Source organism: Berghia stephanieae, chromosome 7 (assembly GCF_034508935.2).
Source record: "Berghia stephanieae isolate SIO BIC M18660-M18661 chromosome 7, UCSD_Bste_1.3, whole genome shotgun sequence".
NCBI classification, from domain to species: Eukaryota; Metazoa; Mollusca; class Gastropoda; order Nudibranchia; family Aeolidiidae; genus Berghia; species Berghia stephanieae.
The window spans coordinates 39,939,483-39,963,801 of NC_088366.1; the positions used below are offsets into that span (position 1 = coordinate 39,939,483).

Below are 24,319 nucleotides of genomic sequence, written 5' to 3' on the forward strand. Positions count from 1 at the left end.
AAACAATGCTCAGAACACTACACTGGCTGCCCGTTCGAACCAGATTCGAATACAAAATTGCCCTTTTTTCTTTCAACGCACAAAGTTCCTGATCCCCGAGCTACATTCAAGAACTTGTGGTCTCCTACTCCCCAATTCGCCAGCTTAGGTTATCGAAGATCCAGCTACTAAAAGTGCCAAAAACACGGCTTACTAATTTCGGAGATAGATCTTTCTATAAAGCAGGACCTATCATTTGGAACTCGTAAGGCTCACGGGCAGCGTAGAAAGTTGTAAGAAAAATCTGAAAACTCATCTTTTCCAGACATTTTTATCGTAGGCATTTTCTTCCTGATTAGTAAATTATTCGTTTTATTTTTTATTCGATTTTGTTGAATGCCAATTTTATTTTTAAAACTTGCATAGTTAGGGTGTAAACTGAGTGCGTTCACATTTGTTTCAGGTCCGTGTTGCTCTCAATTTGACATTTCCTCTCAATCTGTCTGTTTTTCGTCATAGCAAATAGAACATATATTATCGTTGTTATTTTTTATGCTAATTATATGTTAGCAAACCCCTCTTGTTTTCAGTTGTCGAACCGAACACGAACCTAGCGTGAAGTTTTATCTCGGACTTAAAAAATTTCTCTCCGTTTTCTATTAGCAAAGTTAAACATCACACATGATTTATTTTTAAATTGTTTTAAGAACATCTTTTGGATGATTTGTTCTCATTAGATGCCCCCCCCCCCCCCCCCCACCTCCTCTTCCGCCTCCCACCGCCGCTACAGAGTATGTTACGCGGTGGTTTGGATGCTAAAAGATGAATTTATAAATAGAACGAAATTGTTTTTGTCGGCCATTTTTTATGAGTAGTTCTCACTAAATTGCATTAATCAAAGTTTAAGGTTACACATAATTTAGTGTATGGAAAATCTGGCTGGCATTCCTATGGGGTTTTAAGTAAATGCAAAGCATCAATAGTTAACTACATAACTACGAGACATGAGTCAAGTTTGTTTGCTTCAACATTACTTCTGAAATCTAGTTCATCGCGACATCATACCATTTTGAGACGATGGATAAAAAAATTATGAACCGTAACAAAAACGTTAAAAAATACACCTATTGATGGTGTGTTTTATATGTTTGTTATGAGTAAATTGCACGATGTATTGCCACAATGCGTCTCGGTAAAACAATCACAACATCCGACAGCCACAACATCTGGCATAGCAACATACAAAAATATGTATAACTTTTAAAGTTAAAGTCTACTATATAATATATATAATTTAGTAAAAAGTAACCATCAAAATGTCCGTCTAAAAACAATAACAAAGTGCGGGGTGACGTCAATTTCGTTCCTTCTATAACACCCTTTTGTATTCCCTCATCGGAAAAAACGGTCAAGCATTAATGACCGCTTGTGACGCAGTTGTGTTATTGGCTTAAACGATTTAAATCGAAAGCCAAAGTAAGCAGTCATTTATCAAAAAATTAACTTTTGACCTTCACCTTTTAAAATAATTTTCCATACTCCGTACAGACCTGAACTTGTATTGAACTTGAAGTTGTCACCATAGCTGTTTACGTCAATTAGATAATAAAAACAAAGGTTTATCACAATCTATTTTTTTCTTACTTCTTTCTCGACTTACTTGAAAGTTATATTTACTTTTCTCATAGTTTCATGTATACTGACTTTATGATTTTATTGTAAATTGTACATCTGAAATGTTATAATACAGTTTTTGACCAATATTGAATAATTTTATAGAAAATTGTACATTTAGAATGTTAGAATACATTTTTTGAACAATAGGTCCCGCTCATCACCTTGTCCAAAAACAATATAAAGGTCAAACACGTAGGAATCGCATGAACTATCCTTTAAATGACTTTGTTAGACATAAGATTATTCACAACTTCAGTTTTGTTTCTGTTTTTTTACTAGGCATTGTATGTTAAATAGCCTACTACTCATCAAACCAATTCTCTCAATCCAACCATAAATACATCATATACACAAAGGTTTGTCCATACATACCACAGACTACTAGGTCCTGTAGTATCTATGATACATACTGGCAAGTAATGAAATGGGTTGCTCATAAGCATAGATAACACAGGACCCATAAGTGCTGACAAACTCTCTGGTGGATCTTCACAATAATTTACTTGCGAAAAACGCTCGTCATAAACTGTAAACACCCGGATAAGGTTATGAAACCTGGGTAGATTATTCACAGGGAAAATGAAGACTTCTTTTATTTCCAGCTCACACCATCCATGTTACTTTGGCTTCTCTTATCTACCTGCTCGCTAACAACCCTGGAGCGGCCGAAGAAGAACGTTCCTGTATAGAACAATGCCACCATGATTGTAAGAACGAGGTAAGTGTGTCTATTGATGCCAATATGAGTTAAAGAAAGAGGTAAATGTATCATTCGGAGGTCACCCTGAGCGTAAAAAAACAAGGTTAATGTGTCATACTGATGCCACTATGCGTGTGAGAACGGGGTAATTGTATCAAACTGATGCCACAAGGAGAGTTATATCGAAGTTAATGTGATATACTGATTCCGCCTTAAGTTAAGGAACCAGGTAAGTGTGTCATGTTGATAATTGATGCCGTCGTGAGAACAAGGCTAGTCAAACGGCTCATATCTAGTATGTCCTAGTTAGCAGCCGCTTGACGATGGATATGGCCGGTAACCAACGTAAGACGGAGCCTTGTGGACGTTGCAGATGTAGGATATGCCCACAAAATTCCATCAAATTCCCGAATAAAATGTGGGACATCCGACAAGCCTTCACCTGCACGGATCGTAAGCTAATTTCCGCTATAATCTGCAAACGTTGCCACAAGACACATGTGGAAGAAACTGGCAAGAGATTCAGCGACAGGTTTGGGCAACATCTACGGTCTATTGAAAACAACGGGGACAAACCTGTCACCCACCATTACAATGGGTCCAGTCATCGAGGATTGAACGACATCTAGATAAGAAAGTTAAGTATGCCTATTCAAATAATCAAAATAAGACAAAAAGAACTTTCTACTGCTCTATCTGTCATACTGATACACGCTCGACGGAGAGGTGTTTCAAAAATAAATGACAACCAAATTCAGCGCAGAGAACTTATGTATTTTACAATACAAATACCAATTCATCAATGATTCCCAGTTCTCACAATGCGCTTACTCAAAAAATCACTTACCCACATTATTTTAAACCCTTCATAGAAGATGGTTTTATCTCATTATACTCAAACCCAGACACGTACCAGCCCATTAAATGACTACGTGATACTGGTTCTAGTCAGTCTCTTATTACTAAGACTGCCATCAATGGGATTGAAAATGCAATCCCTTGTGGTCAGACAATAATGAAAGGAATTGAGTCAGTCGAAGAAGTTATTCTTCTAGTAAAAATCAATTTCATATCACACATGATCAGAAGTAATGTTGTCATTCGAGTGATAGATAGTTTGCCTATTGAAGGAATACAGGTACTCAATGGGCTGGAGAGAACATAAATTTCAGCAATATTTCAGGTAACATGACCAAGAGCCCCCAACTGGCCCCACCCATAACTATTCTAACCATAATGATTATTTTCAGTCTTCGTTCTCTATAACTGAGGAATAAATAATGTGAAATTGAATGTAAGCTTCAATTTAATATACGAAAACAGATAAAATGGATGTTTCGGGTTTCCCCTTTATAAACAAAACCTGCCCTGTTTTGTTGATAAAGTGGAAACCCGAAACGTCCATTTTATCGGTTTTCGTATATTAAATTGAAGCTTACATTCAATTTCACATTGTTATTTATTTATTCGAGCTTCGAGCCGCACCATTTACATATACCTGGGGTGAACATTGAAACTCACATAATGGATACCCTCGGAAATGATCCACTCGGTGATGAGTATTCCTGCTCATCTTCGGTGCAAATGAGAACAAAACACCTACCATTGTACACATAATAACAAAAATTACTGTACAGATATCAATTTTCAGCCTTCCCTTTCTAGGCCTCAGGATTGTAAAACTTACACCCTGGACACCGACAGCAATGATCGATTCGGTGATGAGCACTCATTCCTAGGTGCAAATGAGGATAATTAAAAATCATTGACATTAACAATGTGAATGTTCAAAAAGTTCCTTTTGGGATTAAATATATGAATGGTCACCAATTGATGACACTTTTTCTTAAAAATGAAATTGAAAGAAAATTCCCTGGACACCCCAATAAATGATAAAGTTAGATCCCCAACACCCTCTCCCTGAAGAATGGTCATGGTCAAGCACACAAGGGAGTTTGAATCCCACACCCGACCAAGGTCACTGGAATCCAGATTGTCCTCCTGATGGCATGGTTGTTACTCTAGTGATAACCAGGTCCATGAAGAATATAAGTGAAGATGATCATAATGTTAGTCACACTATGTTTGATGATATTAACATGGATACTGATGTAATAACTTGAGCAAAGAAATGATGAGACATTGAAATATTGTTACAATTCTTTGCCACTATTCAGTATCCATGAGGAACTCTTTTTTATAGAGAGAGTGAAAAGTGCGACAATCTCGGTTGAATGTAAATAAACTGCTGACATACTTCCAGATTGAACACGTGCAGTAAATGACAGCCCGATTCAAAGTTGTAAAAATATTTTGATCGTAATTTTGAAATTTCTACTATTGTGCAATTAACATAGTTCAAAATATCAAAATAAGAGTGGCATTCAAATACATTTTTAAATGTGTAAATAGACATGATTAAATGTCACTAGCATGTCAGTGACACCATGGCTTGGTGCATATAAGCTGTTTGACTCTGAGCTTGAGGCTCGAGAGTTCAAATCCCGGTAGGGGTAACTTTGTTTTGTTTTTTTTCCCCAATATTTTTAAAATTCCTTCTGTCTATTGATATCTTTTAAAACTTTTGTTTTAATAATTTTATTTGCTTGTAATATACTTTAATGTTGATATTATACTATTGTTCTTTTATTATTATTATTGTTTATTATTATTATTATTATTATTATTATTATTATTATTATTATTATTATTATTATCATTATTATTATTATTATTATTATTATTATTATTATTATTATTATTATTATTAATATTATTATTATTATTATTATTATTATTATTATTATTATTATTTCTATTTACTTACTATTATTATTATTGTTGTTGTTGTAATCGTCATCATCCTCATCATTATTATGATTATGATTATTATTATTTTTTAATCAAGTAGTTGGAGTATCGATTTATTACGAATATCTTTTATGTGTTATAATCTCGTTGTTGTTTTTCATTATTGTGCTCTTCTATTGTTTATTACTTTTTAAAATCTTGCTTTTTCCTGTTTGTCTCATTTGTTGTTGTTGTTCTTCTTGTTTTTGTTTATTTGTTTGTTTGTTTGTTTTGTCATCTAAGACAAACCCGATTCATTATAAATATGTGGCCAGACTTTCTGCCATTTTTAATTGAGCGATGTACTTCCGTGAATTAATTGCCGTATTATATTGAAATTTACATGACAATAATTATAATAATCATAATAACAATAATAATAATAATAATAATAATAATAATAATAATAATAATAATAATGATAATGATAATGATAATGATAATGATAATAATAATAATAATAATAATAATAATAATAATAATAATAATAATAATAATAATAATAATAATAATAATAATAATTTAAATAGATACTGAATATTAGACTAGACAATTATTGACATCTATTTACTGAAGACACGTGGTATTTTTAGGGGTGTTTCTTTTTTTACGAAACCTGCCAAAACACGCCGAAACCCGACAAAGTTATGGGAAGTAGGTAGCAGTGGGGAGTGAACCTGGGGCTGGGTTTCGTAAAAAAAGCAATTACTTTTTTACGATACCCGACAATATCCGACAAAGTTATGGAAAGAAAGTAGGCAACAGTGGGGGAGTGAACCCGAGAATCAGGGAAGTGTACACTATTGGGGAGTAAACCTAAGTCTATGGTTTTTCGGCGGGTTTCGTAAAAAAGTAATTGCTTCATTCTCGTCTGGTACCCAACTCCCATAGTCCGGCTTCATTTCTCACTGGCATCTATCTTCCATAGTCCCAGGTTCATTTCCACTGATATCCTCTTCTCACAGTCCCAGGTTCACTCCCAACCTGTGTGCACTTCCCTGAATCGCGGTTCAGTGCCCAATGGTGCCCACTTCCCATAACTTTTGACAATTTCAGTAGGTTTCGAAATAAAAGTACATTCTGAGCTCACTGTCCACTGGTATCAGCCTCTCGCAGTCCCAGATTCAATCCTCATCGGTGTCCAAATCCCAGATTCACTCCCCACTGCTGCCTACTTCTCATAACTTTGTCGGGTTTTGGCGGTTTTCGTAAAAAAGTAATTCCCCCTCCCCCTTGGTATTGCTTTTTTACAAAATCCAGAGTCCCAGGTTCACTCCCCACAAGTGTACACTTCCCTGAATCTCCGGATCACCCCCCACTGTTGCCTACTTCCCACAACTTTGTCGGATATTGCCGGGTTTCGTAAAAAAGTAATTGCTTTTATGTGAAACTCGCTGAAACCCGCCGAAAACCACAGTCTCAGGTTCACTCCCCACTGATGTACACTTCCCTGAGTCTCAGGTTCACGTCCCACTGTTGCCTACTTCCTATAACTTTGTCGGATATTGCCGGGTTTCGTAAAAAAGTAATTGCTTTTATGTGAAACTCGCTGAAACCCGCCAAAAACCAGAGTCTCAGGTACACTCCCCACTGGTGTACACTTTCATGAATCTCAAGTTAACTCCCCACAGTTGCCTACTTCCCATAACTTTGTCAGATATTGCCGGGTTTCTAAAAAAAAAATAATTGCTTTTATGTGAAACTTGCTGAAACCCGTCGAAAACCATAGTCTCAGGTTCACTCCCCACTGGTGTACACTTCCCTTAGTCTCAGGTTCACTCCCCATTATTTGCCTATTTTCCACAACTTTGCCCCATTTTGTTGGGATTTGGCGCATTTCGTAAACAAAAAGTAATTGCTTTTATTTTTTTCAAAACCCACCGAAATCCAGTCCCAGGTTCACTCCCCACTAGTGTACACTTCCCCGAATCCCAGGTTCACTCCCCACTGTTGCCTACTACCCATAACTTTCTCGGACATTGCCAGGTTTCGTCGGGTTTCGTAAAAAACCAATTACTTTTATATGAGACTCGCTGAAACCCGTCCGAAACCAGAGTCTCAGGTTCACTCCCCACTGGTGTATACTTCCATGAATCTAAGGTTCACCCCCCACTGTAGCCTACTTCAATAACTTTGTCGGATATTCCCAGGTTTCGTCGGGTTTCGTAAAAAAGTAATTGCTTTTATGTGAAACTCACTGAAACCCGCCGAAACCAGAGTCTCAGGTTCACTCCCCACTGGTGTACACTTCCATGAATCTCAGGTTCACTCCCCACTGTTTGCCTACTTTCAATAACTGTCGGATATTGCCGGGTTTCGTAAAAAAGTAATTGCTTTTATGTGAATGTCACTGAAACCCGCCGAAAACCATAGTCTCAGGTCTCTGGTGTACACTTCCCTTAGTCTCAGGTTCACTCCCCATTATTTGCCTACTTTCCATAACTTTGCCCCATTTTGTTGGGATTTCGCGCATTTCGTAAACAAAAAGTAATTCCTTTTTTTTTATAAAACCCGCTGAAACCCAGTCTCAGGTTCACTCCCCACTGGTGTACACTTCCCCGAATCTCAGGTTCATCCCCTCCTCCCCCCTCCCCTCCCCCTTACACACACACACACACGCGCGTCGGATATTGCCAGGTGTCGTCGGGTTTCGTAAAAAAGTAATTGCTTTTTATTACGAAACCCGCCAATACCCAGTCACAGGTTCACTCCCCACTGGTGTACACTTCTCTGAGTCCCAGATTCACTCCCACAGCTGCCCTCTTCCCATAACTTAGTCAGTTTTCGGAGAAAAAAAACACCGTATTATAGTGCAAAACCACTATTCAGTGTCAGATACTGAATAGTACAAAACCGCTATTCAGTATCAGATACTGAATAGTGCTAGCCTTAAAGTAACAGGTGAACCCTTTTCTACACTAATTATTGACTGTGTAGGCCTCTGCCCTCCAGCAAAAGTAAAAATCAATATATTTCTACAATATTGTGCTCCGTCACTCGATTCCCAGAGGCCTTCCCACTCAGAAATATATATTAGAGCTAAAACAATTCTAAAATGCCTCTATAAATATTTTGCTATGTTTGGAATACCTCTGGAAATCAGAAGTGATTTATAGACCAATTTAAAGAACAAAATACTACACGACTCCTTAAAAAATATACGAATAAATCATATTTTTTCTTCAGTCTCCCACCCTGAAACTCAGGAAAGTTTAGAGCGTTATCGTAAAACTCTAAAAAGTCTTCTTAGAACCTTTTGTATTGAAAATAAACAGGATTGAGATACATGGCAATTTACTCCTTGTTCTCGTTGCTACAAGGAACATGATTCAGGAATCTTTGTTTTTTCCCCATCTGAGTTAGTCTTTGGACATACTGTCAGAGGACCTTTAGAAATTATAAAACACAAACTGATTTCAAATCAGTAATTGAATATGTCATTGACTTTAAGACAGAATTGTTTGACGTTTTTGGATCTTGCAAAGAGAAATTGTCCTGTACACATGATGAAATGAAACTTACTTATGATATGAAATGCAAATAACACTTTCTCAATGTTAGTGACAGAGTCCTAGTTTTCCTCCCCACCAATCACCACCCTTTTGAGGCCAAATTGTCAGGTCCTTACAAAATACTAGAAAAAATCAGCGATACAAATTACTTGTTTCAGACTCTTGACAGGTAGAAAAAGAAACAAGAATTTGAAGACACACTCCATCACATTGCGTTCTATTCCAGAAAATTCACCCGACCTCGGTGTAATTAGTTCCTATTGGAAAAGAATGTCTTTCTCTTGTGCTCGCTCTGGAGCATTTTTACATTTATGTCTCGTTGTGCCCTCGGGTTACCATTCTCTGTGTTTTTCTCACAAGGATGAAAAACAGTAACCAGAGATAAACGAGATGGCCTCTGTTCCTACAGAGATACCACTTAAATATCCGTCACATCCCAGGACGATGTGCCTGGCGGATGCTTTATCTCGCGCCTTTTATTGAGACCAATAAATAATTATTATGTTGTAAAACAAACTTACCGCCCTAATGTGTTTTTTTCTTTCTCCCCGCTTTTCAAGGGATTTTGATTTGTAAAAGGTGTGTCTCCACTCTTCAATAGTGGATTATTTTTTTATGTTTATGATTGTCTATCAGATTTCATTCAACCCTCAACGGGTTTCTTAATAGTTCATTTTACCCTCATAAGGGTTCCTTTCTGATATTTTCATTTGACCCCTAGGGGTCCCTCTTTGATTATTATATTTCACTTAACCCTTGTTGGGTCTTCATTCCTTTTCTATTTCACCCTCACCGAGGGTCTTTCCTCATTAGGGGAGGGGGTGCTATGCCATGGCAATGGTTGCTAGGACATCACCCGAACGAGTCCAGAGTTGACGGTACCTTCCCCAGATTGCTAGGCATTTTGAACATCTTTTATGCAATCAGGGTTCGAGCCCGGCGCTGTGTAAGCAAAGCGCGGGAAACCAGAGGCAGTTCTTGTAAGTTTCATCCAGCTGAACTGAATACCGCCTTTCCAGCGGTCATGTTATGAATCATTTTATTATTATTCCTTATTCGTGGATGCCAGGAGAAAGACTGATGAATGGATAAGTATAATTGTGTCGTATTTATTTGTTTTGTAGAAAACGGAGTTTAAAATTAAGAAATCTCTCTCTCTCTCTCTCTCTCTCTCTCTCTCTCTCTCTCTCTCTCTCTCTCTCTCTCTCTCTCTCTCTCTCTCTCTCTCTCTCTCTCTCTCTCTCTCTCTCTCTCTCTTTCGCTCTCTAGTTTCTGTAATAAATTATCGTGTTTGTAAAACTTGATTTCCATTTATTTTATCATTACCATTGTCCGGCCGTGAAATCAAAACAAATAAGAGAGAAGAATGGATGAACAGTTGGGCAATGAGCACCACGGGTAGATGTATGTTTTCCCATATGACCACTCCTGTAAAGACTGATTGTCTAAATAAGCTCAGAAGACACCAGCAAAGCATCATCTTTCAACTAAGAACACAATACATTCCGCTCAACAACCATTTAAGAAAAATTACAAAAGACACACCCCCTTCCTGCCCCCTATGTCAACACCCCAATGAAACAGTAACACACCACTTGCTTGAATGTCAACCTCTTGAAGACCTGAGACGCACATTCCTCCCACCAAATCCAAGCATCAGTAACACACTTGAAAGTCACCTGGAACAACTACAAAAGACGTCTAACTTCTACGTCATGGCACAAGACCAAAGGGCTAGAGCTCAGGTGGTCGCTGGTTCGGATAAGTAAGTAAGTCTGGCCGTGAAACAAGAGTTTTCTCTTTCTTTCTCTTCCCTCTGATCAGGCTAGGCTCAGTGCAGTGGCCTGATCTTCCACTCCGAGGGAACTTATCAACGAGTTCCCCCTTTCTATCCTCCTCGTCTTTTCTTTTCTTTTTTTTGTTATCTGGCTCTACCGGGAGCGGCTCGAGAGGTCACAGTTACGTTGAGGCTCCGAGTTTTCATCTGTCATGGACATCTGTCCGTCCCTCTATAAGTTCTGCATTTTTATGGGGATTCGGATATGGTGACGACATCGTTTGGTACCGATATACTTAGTCCAGCCCAGGACGGGATCTAACCATGATGGGTTTAATTATGTACAAGGAATCGCGATCAGTCATTTGTTTTTCAACTAGACAGGACAAATTCCTACACTAGATACACCACACTGCTAAAAACAAGACGCAAGTATGGCAACATTCGATATTGTGATTTTTACCGGTTCCATATAACCGATATATATATATATATATATATATATATATATATATATATATATATATATATATATATTCTAAACCAATACAGGTTTTTAAATAAACTTGACTAGTACTAACTCAGTGTCTGTTGCGAGAATAAAAACTTACTCCACAAAATAATACTAAATTGATATTGTCAACTTTAACAGTTAGGCTTCGTTTGTGAGGACACACATCGTGGAAAGGACTGCAGGGATACTGCAAAAAGAAAAAGCTCCCGTATTCTCATTTCAATTTGTTTTTCTTCCGCAGCCGTGTTCGTTTGCTGCCTCTACTTGCCTATCAATAAATGAGGCCTGTCTAAGAGAGTGTCAAGGGGCTTGTGATTGTAGGGATGCATGTACCATGACCTGCAAGTTTTTCCTACCTGACTGGTGGTGTCTTAATATGGTGACGTTTTATCATAATACATAAATGTTGTTACTAATAATGATGATGATGATGATGATGATGATGATGATGATGATGATGATGATGATGATGATGATGATGATGAAGGTATTGGTGGTGTTGGTGGTGGTGATGGTGGTGGTAGTAGTGTAGGTGGTGGTTTGGCGGTAGCGGTTTGGTGATGGTGCTGGTGATCGTGATTACAGTGTTGAAGCTGATGTTATCCCAATAAGGAAGTGGTGATAATAGTGATGGTTGGTACATTTACATAGAATATAACATGAACAATTCATTATCATCATCATCATCATCATCATCATCATCATCATCATCATCATCATCATCATCATCATCATCATCATCGTCATGATCATAATCATTATAATCATAATTAATAATAATAATAATAATAATAATAATAATAATAATAATAATAATAATAATAATAAATAATAATAATAATAATAATAATAATAATAATAATAATAATAATAATAATAATAATTATTATTATTATTATTATTATTATTATTATTATTATTATTATTATTATTATTATTATTATTATTATTATTATTATTATTATTATTATTATTATTATCATTATCATTAGTATTAGTACTAGTATTATAAGTATTATCATTATCATTATTATTATTATTGTTATTATTATTATTATTATTATTATTATTATTATTATTATTATTATTATTATTATTATTATTATTATTATTATTATCATTATATTTATCATCATTATAATTATTATATTTATTATTATTATTATTATTATTATTATTATTATTAGTAGTAGTAGTAGTAGTGAGTAGTAGTAGTAGTGAGTAGAAGTAGTAGTAGTAGTAGTAGTAGTAGTAGTAGTAGTAGTAGTAGTAGTACTAGTAGTGAGTAGTAGTAGTAGTAATGAGTAGTAGTAGTAGTAGTAGTAGTAGTAGTAGTAGTAGTAGTAGTAGTAGTAGTAGTAGTGGTGGTGGTGGTGGTGGTGGTGGTAGTAGTGGTGGTGGTGGTGGTAGTAGTAGTAGTAGTAGTAGCAGTGGTGGTTGTGGTGGTGGTGGTAGTAGTCGTGGTGGTGGTAGTAGTCGTTGTAGTAGTAATAGTAATAGTATCGTTAGTTTTTGCTGTTGTTCTATTATAATATCGGGATTTGTTTTAAGGCGTTATAATATGCGGCCAGAATAACTGACCAAAATAATGAGTACACACACACACACGCACATACCGCACAGATACACAGCCCCTCTCTCTGGTCTGTACAGCTCTTTAAGAACAATAACTCTAAGAGGTTGATTTTTTTTCTGTTTGCAATTATCAACCCTTGGGCTACAGTCATTTTCGCGTCGATAGAGTCGATCTGGCGGCCACAAGTCAGACTCTAGAGTGATCTTAGCGGCCGCGAGACAGTCTCTAGAGTGTGCTCAGTGGCCGTCTGACTAACTCTAGAGTGTGCCTCGCGACCTCCTATTTGACTCTGGAGTCTTTTTGGGTGGAGTAATTTTGCGTGGTACACCGGACTGGAGATATTTATTTATCATAACTCTTAAAATGGGAGCAAATTGATCCAGATGAGTAACAACTAAAAGTATTTTGGTTGGGTCAAAGTTACAGGTTTTATGAAGTGATAGTTTTTTGTATTGAAATAATCTCCTCCTCGGTTAGTGGCGGAAATCCACAGAGTAAGTTATCACTGGCAAATGGATTAAAAGCTGGCTTACTAATTTGATTAGAATAGTTTTTCTCGAATTTTCATGACCTTGCTCTAAAATGAATGCCAACAAAAACGAAGGAAGGACAATAGATTTGTGTTATTAAGCAATATTTATTAGATGAGTTCTTCTTCTCTCTAGAGAGAGTGTCAACAGCAATAAACAAGATTCTTGATGTAAAACATTTTTTTACTTTTCTTGTTTTATATTAAGCTCTGTTAGTTTGAAACTTGATCATCCTACTTTGTTCCTATAAAATTACTTTCTGTCAACCTGTAGCACGGTAGTACGTCATTTCCTCGCAACGCGGCAGCAATTGATGTTTGCCCATAATTTTATTTTTATTTTGGGATCCATCCACGGGCAGAGAGGTCAGTGACGGTCCGTTGTTCAAGGGATGCTTAAAGATTAAGAAGCTCACTCAGTATGGTTTTGTAAGCTTCTCCTTTTTTGTCGACGTACAAGTGCTATTATTGGTGGGTGGGTGGGGGGGGGGGGGGTAGGCCTTTCTTAAAATCATTGTAATCGATACTTTTCTTTGAAGTAATGTTTCTTTTCTCATGTCCCCGTTGTCGATCTAGTATTTTAGTAATGTATTTATGTTTTCATTGTTTTGTTGGGGTTTTTTTTTTGCTGTTGACTAAAGAAGGGTTTGAGACCAAAACGTTCCGTGTTTAGTATATATTTTGTTCTTTTATTAAAGCTGTTATATGCACGTTTGTTTATTACTTTGGTAATCTTAACACTTAGAATTCTCTGCATCTGGGGGTTTTTTTAAATCACAAATTACATCTCTAGTATCAAAGCCAATCAAATTATTTATTACTGAATACGAAGGATTTTACAGTGTAGAAATTTGAGACCACTGAAAGACTTAAAACCTGAAGGACTGGAATATAGAATCAGATAGAAGGACCCTAGGAATGAGGTCTTTAAAACTTGAATATATTCGGTAACAAATTAAGAAATCAATGAATCATGAATTTAAAGACAAAATTAACCACGATAAATTATTAGTGCAAATAAATCACTTTGTTTCCTAATTTAAACATGGCTATTAAATACAGTGTGTGACAATATCGTTTCACAATTATGCACAAAAGTCTAAGAATAATGCAATAACATGGCATTTGCCTTTTTGTTTAATAAACATATATTTAAAGAAAAGAATGATATGCACAGTTTGTTGACCAAAAATGTTGTTAAATAAAACGTGAGCTGTTATAAAGAGCATCATCATCTTATTGTGCCCAAATCTGTTTACAAGGGTCTCAAGCCAACAGCAACTCTTAATATGTAGAGGACATGACGCCTGTAAGTCGTTATTGCATTTTTTTTTCTCGATAGAGCCAACGGTGCACCGCTAAGTACTCATTTTACACCGGAGTACGGTGATATAATGTGAGTAAAGAAACTTATTTATTGACTCAATTTTTCACTTCTCATAGCGAGACTTAAAGGTCCAGGTTCGAGTTTTATTTAGCACTGAAGCAACGAAGCAGCAGTAAAAGGGTCAGACTGTTTTAAAATAAGGCAGTTTTCGGGCCAGAAGCTAAAAGATTTTGTCACAAAATTGTCAACATTTATTGACCCCAAGATATAAATAATAATATTAATAAATATTATCATCTATATAACGCAATTCTATGGGTTTACCATGCTCAATGTGCTTCACGATCTTTTTATTTATTCCCCCTTCAGGCCATGTAGAACAATCTTTCCAATTCATACAATACCAGTCGCCTGTCAGGCGACCATCACTGCCGGGAACTCATTTACACCTGAGTCGAGTGGGAAAACGTGTGTAAAGTTTCTTATTCAAGGACATATTTTCGAAATCAGAATGTTCCACGATCGACCAAACTTATCATTGCTTGACATGATACATAGGATTGATGTTAATTTGAAGGTTATGATGATTAATGTTAATTAATCCGGTATTATAGAAATGATCGTGTACAATGAAAAAGAACACAGTAATTATTGCAATTTCATCATTGTTCATTGACCGTGGTTTTGAACGTAATATGGTTGAAATGTGATTTTGATAATTATTAAATTTAAGTTTTATTTTCTCTCGTAAATATATTTGTATCTGTTACTGTTCATAATCGGGTTCCTGTGTCTTGTGGCCTGAGCAATGAATTTACTGACGGTAAGACTAAAGAGCGAATTGTGCTCACTGCTCACAACAAGGAGTGGGTTAAGTTAATGACAGAGTTCAATGTCTCTAAATGCCACACCATGTCAATCAACAACAAAAGAAAGCCATTATCCCATGATTTCCAACGACATAGCCAAACTCTTCAACGAGTAGACGCTGCAAAGTATCTTGGTGTCGAACGGACGAAAAACATGAAATGGGGAAGGCACATATCAAACATTACCTAAAAGACAAATGAAATATGTGTATTCATTCAACGCAATCTTAAAGGCTGCCAACAAACATAAATGCATTTTATAGAACACTTACTAAACCCATTTCAGAAAACGCCAATGTCGTGTGAGAACCCCACCTCCAACAAGATATAAAAAGTTTAGAAATGGTTCAAAGAAGATCAGTAATGTGCATAACAAATAATTTCTTACGATCTCCCAGTGCATCAAATCTTGTTTCAACACTGGGCCCTGACACCATTAAAACATGAAGAACGAGAGATAAAGCAACTCTGTTCAATAAAATTGTCTATCAAAATATGTCGATTATTTACCAAAGACCATCTAACAATAATAAAAACACGGGGCGATAACATCATACACAAGAGTAGTAATATAAAAAGCATGAGAAGCCGTTGTTAAATTGTTAAATTAAAAATTGCATGATCAGCAGTTAAAAACAATAGTGTGTAAGTGTGTTATAGTATTACACATGTGTAATAGGTGTGTCAATTGTATTATTGTTGTGTGTTGTAAACACTTTGCAGTTATTTTTAATTGTATCATTGTGTGTTTTACACACTTTGTAATTATTAATGTCGTTAATATACATGTGTAGGAGAAACCGTTATTAAATTGTAAAATATGTATTATCATTTTATTATAGTAGTGTGTAAGTTTGTTATAGTATTAGATATATGTAAAACGTGTGTTAATTTTATTATTGTCGTGTGTTTTACACTTTAATGGTAACAAAATAAAATTGAAAATTATGGCAAAACTTTGGGTGTCGTATCCGACATCGCACCTCTACAACAATTGTCTCTCAAAACTTTTTTTTTTCACCAGACACTATTTTGATAAAAAAAAATTAGTTTCATACATTTTTGTCATACAGTTTGTATTTCATAAACTTTGACCTGAAAATGATTACTTCCCAAATGTTGGTAAGAAAACTTTAACTTCACATTTTTAGCCAACAATGTTTTACTTCAAATGTTTTGGTTAGAAAAATGTTTGCTATCAAGCTTATATTTTATAAATTTTAGCTTAAAAAAATCAATTACATCACACACATTTTGGCTTTGAAAAAAATTAAGTTCTTAGGTTCAATTGATACATTCTGTCCTGAAAACTTTTATTTAATCAATTTTGACCGTCTTGTAAATCGCCATTAGGTATTACTACGTATTTGACAGATGTTTTTGTATGATATTACACTACCACCTGAAAGACTGCACGTCTACGTCTTACACATTGGGTGTTACTGATCATTTGGGTTATCATCTTAAAAAAATATAGCAGCTGTTAGGACAGCGTTTCACTGGGATAAAATATATTATCTGCTCAGATCGATAAAATTTGAGGAAAAAACACCTGCTGTTATCTAAAAGTGTTGTGGTATCAAATATCTAAAAACTTCGACAATGTTACTGGAGAAGTACAGTAAATATAGTGTCAAACCCTGAAAATGTGCGTTAAAAACATTCATGGTTTAATGTCATAAATAGAGATAATGTATACCTGGTTCATAAAATTTACTATTCCTACACAAAATTTTTGTTACATTTTCAATTAGGTTATGTCTTGGTATGATAACCATAATATAGGACATGAAGTGATGGAATTGTCTTTTCATTTTTTTTCATCAAAATCTATTTCACGAACTTGGCAAGGACATGTTACTGTATGAAGTATTGATCAATCAATATTGTGTATTGTAATGATTGTTGTGTTTCATTTATTTATTTCTTGCTGCGAAAAAAAGTTCAAGTCCATGATACAAAACACGAAACCCGCCGCATGTTGAAAATGACGGGTACAAGTATTATATCAGACAAGAATATTTTTTATTAAAAAGCAGCCAAGTTAAATAAGTCCGTGTGTTAAAAGTTGTTGGGGTTTTACAAAAGCTTTTGTCATCAATTCTTTTTAGTTTTGATTCAGATGTAAATTTTTCATTAACCCAATCAAAATGTTTCCAAAAATGATATTGGGTAAAGAGAATATGACTGTAAAACATAAATTGGGTTTAACTCGTGTGGACACATGGACATTGCTTATCGGTCGTATTTCTATTTAATTGATCCTACGTGAAATTTCAATGAAAACATTCATCTCCTATTGCACCCATCTACTAGTCGTATTCACATAGTGAAGAGGCTTTAATTGGTCGATGGATAGATTGTCAAACTACCATACCAAAACGTCTTGATTTCGAATTCATGTTCTAATCTCTATACCGGAGGTTTCTACAATATCAACATTGTCAACGGGGATTGTATTAAGTGTATGATGTCATCTCATTTATTTTACCAGATCTAGACAAGAACGCTACCTACGTTAATTGCATTAAATAAAATTCTCCGTCGTCGTATTAAAAAAAAATAAAGCAAATGGCATTTAAGACGGAAATTACAAACTACAAGACCCGCTTTAGAAAAATGACCCAAGAAAAAAAAACAACACAGCCATACATGATAATTCTTCCATCCCAGTACAGTAAATCACTGGAAAAACTACATATTTCTTTAAAATTGATTGTTTGAGACGACAAGGGTGACAGCAAACAGACACTTTGTTGCTAAATTCACCAATTAACCATGTGTCGATTTCATATGGTGATCCCTTTCGTTGATAAGTGGTAAAGCGTTTAACTATTAAACAAAACTTTTCATGATTAAATCTGTATAGAGATATTACACCTATTTTAAGTCAGTTTGAACCTATGATTATTAAAAAGATATATCAACATTGGTTACCGCGTGTAATATTGTGCGTGACATCGTGTTATTTCGGACATTTTCGTATTTAAGATTCACAGACATCAACAAATCAGGACAATGCAACTACTAACGTGTCTGTGATTACGGTTTATTAAGTCCAGATTATAATTTGTTAATTCGAAAAATAGTCGTTTGGTATCATCGATTCTAAAATCCATTTTCAAAGAGAGGAGGGGAATACGAAGAAAGGGATTTGACTGACATGGTATCTACTTTAATCTGTTTTTCTATTAACAATAATCTGAATCGAATAAAAGTGTTCATCATAATTTCAGTGTTGAGTTCACTTCTTGAAACGAAACGAATGTATTTGTTACACCCTGCACTATCTTTGATTTATCTCTTCTTCGTTTGGTGGGTAAATTATCTTTACGGTCGCATCATTGGACACGCGTGATAATTATTTTTTAATGAACATTTGTATATATCAAGATCTTTTTAGTTAAATAATGGATTTTTTTTTTTTTGATGCTAGAAGTTTTAAATTCATGGTGCGATGGTAATGGTGAGGTGACACAAAATAAAATGAGATATTTAGAATGTAGTGTCCAATGAGGCGAGATAATCAAAATTATAGTCATAGTTACTTAAGTTGATAGTATAGTATTTTTTTTCTATAACGTTTTCGCGAAGTCTTGTGATGAATAATTATATGACTAAATAACTCGAACTAATTATTTAGAGCAGCTGTATTCCATTTATTGAATTAGACTGTAAAATATGAAGAAGGAGGGGGTACACTTGGAGATGATCGTTGTTAACAAATCATCATTGTCAATTGGGTGATAACACGAACGGAATATAGATGTACCAATAAGACGTGACGAGTGAACGAAGATTATTCCCCTGCCGTCTGTTTTTACGAGTATCGAGTGTGTCATAAGACAAGGATAGCAAGAAAACAACGAAGTGTTTTGCTCACGACCATGTGTCGTATTCACACAACGATTCTTTATTGATCAAATTGTAAGGCATCTATCTATCGCACGAAAATGTCTCAAGTTCAAATCCGAATAGAGATGCGAGATCTATTATGAGTAATTTTGAACCTATGATTATTATTATTCTAAAATATATCAACATTGTTTAAAGTGAGTGTTATTAACTTATGTGACGTTGCATCTTCGTATCTATTCACAGACATTACATTAGGACAATGACATTAAAACATGGACTTTTTGTTATCTTTTTTTTTTAAATCTTATCAATATAGCTATCGCACATCTAAGACGGAAATGATTACAAAGTATGTAAAACACACAACAATAATACAATTAACACAAGGATTAGATATATCTTATACTATAACACAATTACACTATAATAAAATAATCATAATACATATTAAACAAATTAACAACGGTTTCTCCTGCGCATGTATGTTAAGAAATGATTACAAAGTGTGTAAAACACACAATAATACAATTTTAAAAATAACTACAAAGTGTGTAAAACACACGACAATAATAAAATTAACACACGTTTTACATATATCTAATACTATAACAAACTTACACACTACTATAATAAAATGATAATACATATTTTACAATTTAATAACGGTTTCTCCTACACATGTATATTAACGACATTAATAATTACAAAGTGTGTAAAACACACAATAATACAATTAAAAATAACTGCAAAGTGTGTACAACACACAACAATAATACAATTGACACACCTATTACACATGTGTAATACTATAACACACTTACACACTATTGTTATAAACTGCTGATCATGCAATTTTTAATTTAACAATTTAACAACGGCTTCTCATGCTTTTTATATTACTACTCACAAGAACCAAATCACACTTAGGAACAACCTCCCTGACAACATCGCAGAATTCCAGGCAGGATTTAGACCACAAAGAGGAACATCTGAACAAGTTTTGGCACTTACATCCTTTATAGAATCGGAATTTGAAAATACACTGAAAACTGGGGACTTCCTAATTGACCTCTCTGTGGCCTAAGATATAGTCTGGATTGGGGATTAATGTTGAAAATGGCTAGAATAATACAGTGAAAGAAAACTCAAACACTTTTCAAGGATGATCGGACCTAGAAAATTCCATGTTTTTCTAGGAGGGAAGAAAAGCAAAACAAGAAAGATTGGTGTACCGCAATGATCAATCATTGCACCAACACTGTTTAACATCTACATCAGTGACATGCCTGCCAGCCAATCACTTTAACTGAGCTATTCAGACGACTGGGTAGTAACCCATCAATCAAAGGACTGGACATAAATAGAAAAGACACTCAGTGAGGAAACATCAAAGCTCAAGGAATATTTCGACCAATGGTATTTGAAGATGAACACAACAAAATTTGTGTCCACTACATTTCATTTGAACAACAGACAGGCCACCAAAACCCTTAACATTTTGGTTGATGGAAATATCCTGCCAGCGGACAGAAATCCAAAATACCCAGGTATCACCCTCGACAGACTGCTTAACTACAAAAAAGTATTGAAGGAACAGCAAAACAAAAAATTCAAAAAGAAACTGCTTACTTAGAAAATTAGCGGGGACCACCTGGGGACCAACACAACATGTCCTAAGAACGTCAGCATTAGCACTGCTATAGCGTGCCCCTGTATGGACAAGAAGCCCCCACACAAAAATTCTCGAAATCATATTCCATGCGCATAATAGCAGAATGCCTCAAATCAACACCAATCCCTTGGCTTCCAACTATAAGCGCAATCGCACCACCAGAACTCAGGCGAGAAGAGGCAACCCAAAAAGAGTCCACAAACTGCAAGACCTCACCCTAATTACCCCATTAAAAACATCATAAATGAAGCTCCCAGAACATCACAACTCAAATTCAGAAAGCCCTTCTACCAATCAGAACTGAAAAACGTCGATATTGGGGAGGCCTGGAAGGAATATTGGACAAATAACATGCCCGAAGAAGGTGAGGTAATCAAAGACCCAACGGAATTTATGACAGTCTTCAGGAAAACATGGGTCGCCTCAAACCCATTACTGACAGGCCACGGCAGGACTGCTGCAAGCATGCATCAAGGAGGTCTGAGGGAGTCAGCCGACTGTCCCCACCTTCAGAGAGCGACAGAGACAGCAGACCACATAGTCTGTGCCCTGTCACGAGATTGGCGGGATGTTTCGAGGCTGTCCTCAACTGCAGTGACGAATTTAAACACTGGCTGGAGACTTCCAGTGTGGAGATGTAGCCATACGCTACTACTATCACAGAAAGAAGGTCCCACAATACAATCACACAAATGTTTCCATTCTACATTAAAATTATTATTGTTATTATTATCATTATTATTATTATTATTATTATTATTATTATTATTATCACTATTATTGTTACTATTATTATTATTATTATTATTATTATTAGTAGTAGTAGTAGTAGTAGTAGTAGTAGTAGTAGTAGTAGTAGTAGTAGTAGTAGTAGTAGTATTGAATGAATGAATGAATGAATGAATGAATGAATGAATGAATTTATATAGCGCCTAGATCCACAGTGTGCTCAGAGGCGCTTTAAAATGCAAAAAAAAAAACACAACAATAAATTGATAATTTAAGCATAAAATCTATCATATTGGAATAGCATTCATCAATTTGTAATTTAATTACCACACACTGTGCTACAAGATGAAAATTTAGGATATCTATAATATGTTGGCCTAATAGAAATAATAAACAACCAAATGATTTTCTAAAGAGATGTGTTTTAAGTTTCTTTTTTAAAGTTTTCAAATGTCGGACATTTTTTGAGGGATGAAGGCAGTTGGTTCCATAAGACGGGTGCCGACTGGCTAAAAGATCTCTCACTAAAAGACGATCTACAGCGAGGAACCTGGAAGAGATCTTGACCACTGGATCTAAGTTCTCTCTCCGGCACATAGAGATTAACCATGTTTTGTAGGTATACAGGAGCTGTCTTATTAAAACATTTAAAAGCATAGCATAGAATTTTGAACATAATTCGGCTGTTAACAGGGAGCCAATGCAAAGATATTAAAATCGGTGTTACATGCTCTTTCACCCCACAACCAGTCACCATTCTAGCAGCTCTATTTTCCACTTTATGAAGCTGTCTAATTATATATTTTGGTGACGATTGTAACAGAGCGTTACAGTAATCTATTCGGTTACGTACAAATGATGTCATTAATGTTTTGACAGTCTCAGTATCAAAGCATGTCTAATTCTATAAATTTTATGAAGATGAAGATGACAAATCTGAGCAACTTTACTAACATGAGCGTCCATACACAATCGTGAATCTAAATATGCACCTAAATTCCTGACATTGCCATCATTTACATTCTTAATTTGACTACCAGCAATGCTCAATGATTCTATTTCTGTTCCGGTTATTTTCATAAAAACGTATTATTTCCGTTTTATCCTCATTTAACTTTAATTAATTTAAAACCATCCAATCTTTTATGTCTTTCACACACGCTTCCACTCGAGATACAATGTCCACTCTCGTATCGTTAGTAACAGGGAAATAAATTTGAGTATCGTCGGCATACAAGTGAAAATTCAACTCATACGCCGAGATTATAGCATTTATGGGTGTTGTATACAAGGTATATAAGATGGGCCCCAGGACAGAACCCTGGGGTACCCCAAACTGCAGAACACTAATATCAGCAAGAGAATCTTGAATGGCATTATCTTCATTATTATTATTATATTATTATTATTATTATTATTATTATTATTATTATTATTATTATATATTATTATTATTATTATTATTATTATTATTGTTATTATTATTATTATCATCATCATGATTAATTTTATTATTATTATTATTATTATTATTATATTATTATTATTATTATTATTATTATTATTATTATTATTATCATTATTATTATTATTATTATTATTATTATTATTATTATTATTATTATTATAATTATTAATTTAATGACTATCACCATTCGAGATAAGACATTTTGACAAGTACAGACCAGAAGTGAGACTCTCGTAACTCCGATATATTATATTAAGTTACGATACGTGAAACATGACCTAAGAGCGATAAAACTCACTAATCCTAAGTTTATAGTGGTTTTTAAGACATGAAACGAAAGAATAGTAAACTAAATATTCTTCTTGTTCTCCTCCATCCTCGTCTTCCTCTGCCACCTCCGCCGCCATCTTCCTCTTCCTCATTCTATTCTCTTTTCCTCTCTTCTTCTTCCTCATCATCATCATCATCATCATCATCATCAGCAGCAGCAGCAGCAGCAGCATCATCATCATCATCATCATTATCATCATTGTCGTCGTCGTCGTCGTCGCCATCATCATCATGATCATCATCATTATTATCATCATAACATAATCTACCTCCTCTTCCGACTCCTCGTCACCCTCCGACACCTCCTATTTTTCTTCTTCTTCTTCTTCTTCTTCTTCTTCTTCTTCTTCTTCTTCTTCTTCTTCTTCTTCTTCTTCTTCTTCTTCTTCTTCATCTTCTTCTTCTTCCTTTCCTCGTCCTCCTCCTCCTCCTCCTCCTCCTCCTCCTCCTCCTCCTCCTCCTCCTCCTCCTCCTCCTCCTCCTCCTATGGACTGCCGTCTTCTCAGACCCTCCTACGAATCAAACTAATCTGTCCCCGTGGTTTTTTGCCATTTCAAACGCCAAAATTTGCCAAAATTTGCCATAAAAAAATGGTAAAATTTGCCATCAAAATAGCAAAATTTTCCAAAAATTTGCCAATAGATTTTTATCAAACAATTAAAACAACATGTACGGTAAAAATTGACAAAAATAGGGCATTTTGTAGGATATTGATGTCACAACATGTCAACATGAATTTATTTACATTTTGAATGGTTTGAAATATTTTTATAATAATAATAATAGCCATAGTAAGTAAGTAAGTAAAAAAAAGAAGGAAGTAATAAAAATATTTTATTAACTATTTAGCTTCTTAAAATTTGGGATATCAAAGTGAACAATCGCATAAAAAATTCAAAATTTGAAAAACTAATTAAGGAGAGGAAAAAACAAACTATTCACAAGGAAAAAG

General features: G+C 35.1%; 1 protein-coding gene across 1 annotated transcript in view; it reads left to right on the plus strand.

The window, feature by feature from the left end:
* The window catches only part of LOC144976230 (uncharacterized), a 37,384-nt gene that overhangs the window by 9,323 nt on the left and 3,742 nt on the right, over positions 1-24,319 (plus strand). Inside the window, exons 2-3 of the mRNA XM_078920408.1 lie at positions 2,259-2,374; positions 11,251-11,388. Of these exons, the coding sequence (XP_078776534.1) occupies positions 2,259-2,374; positions 11,251-11,388 (254 nt within the window). The remainder of the gene's footprint in view (positions 1-2,258; positions 2,375-11,250; positions 11,389-24,319) is intronic.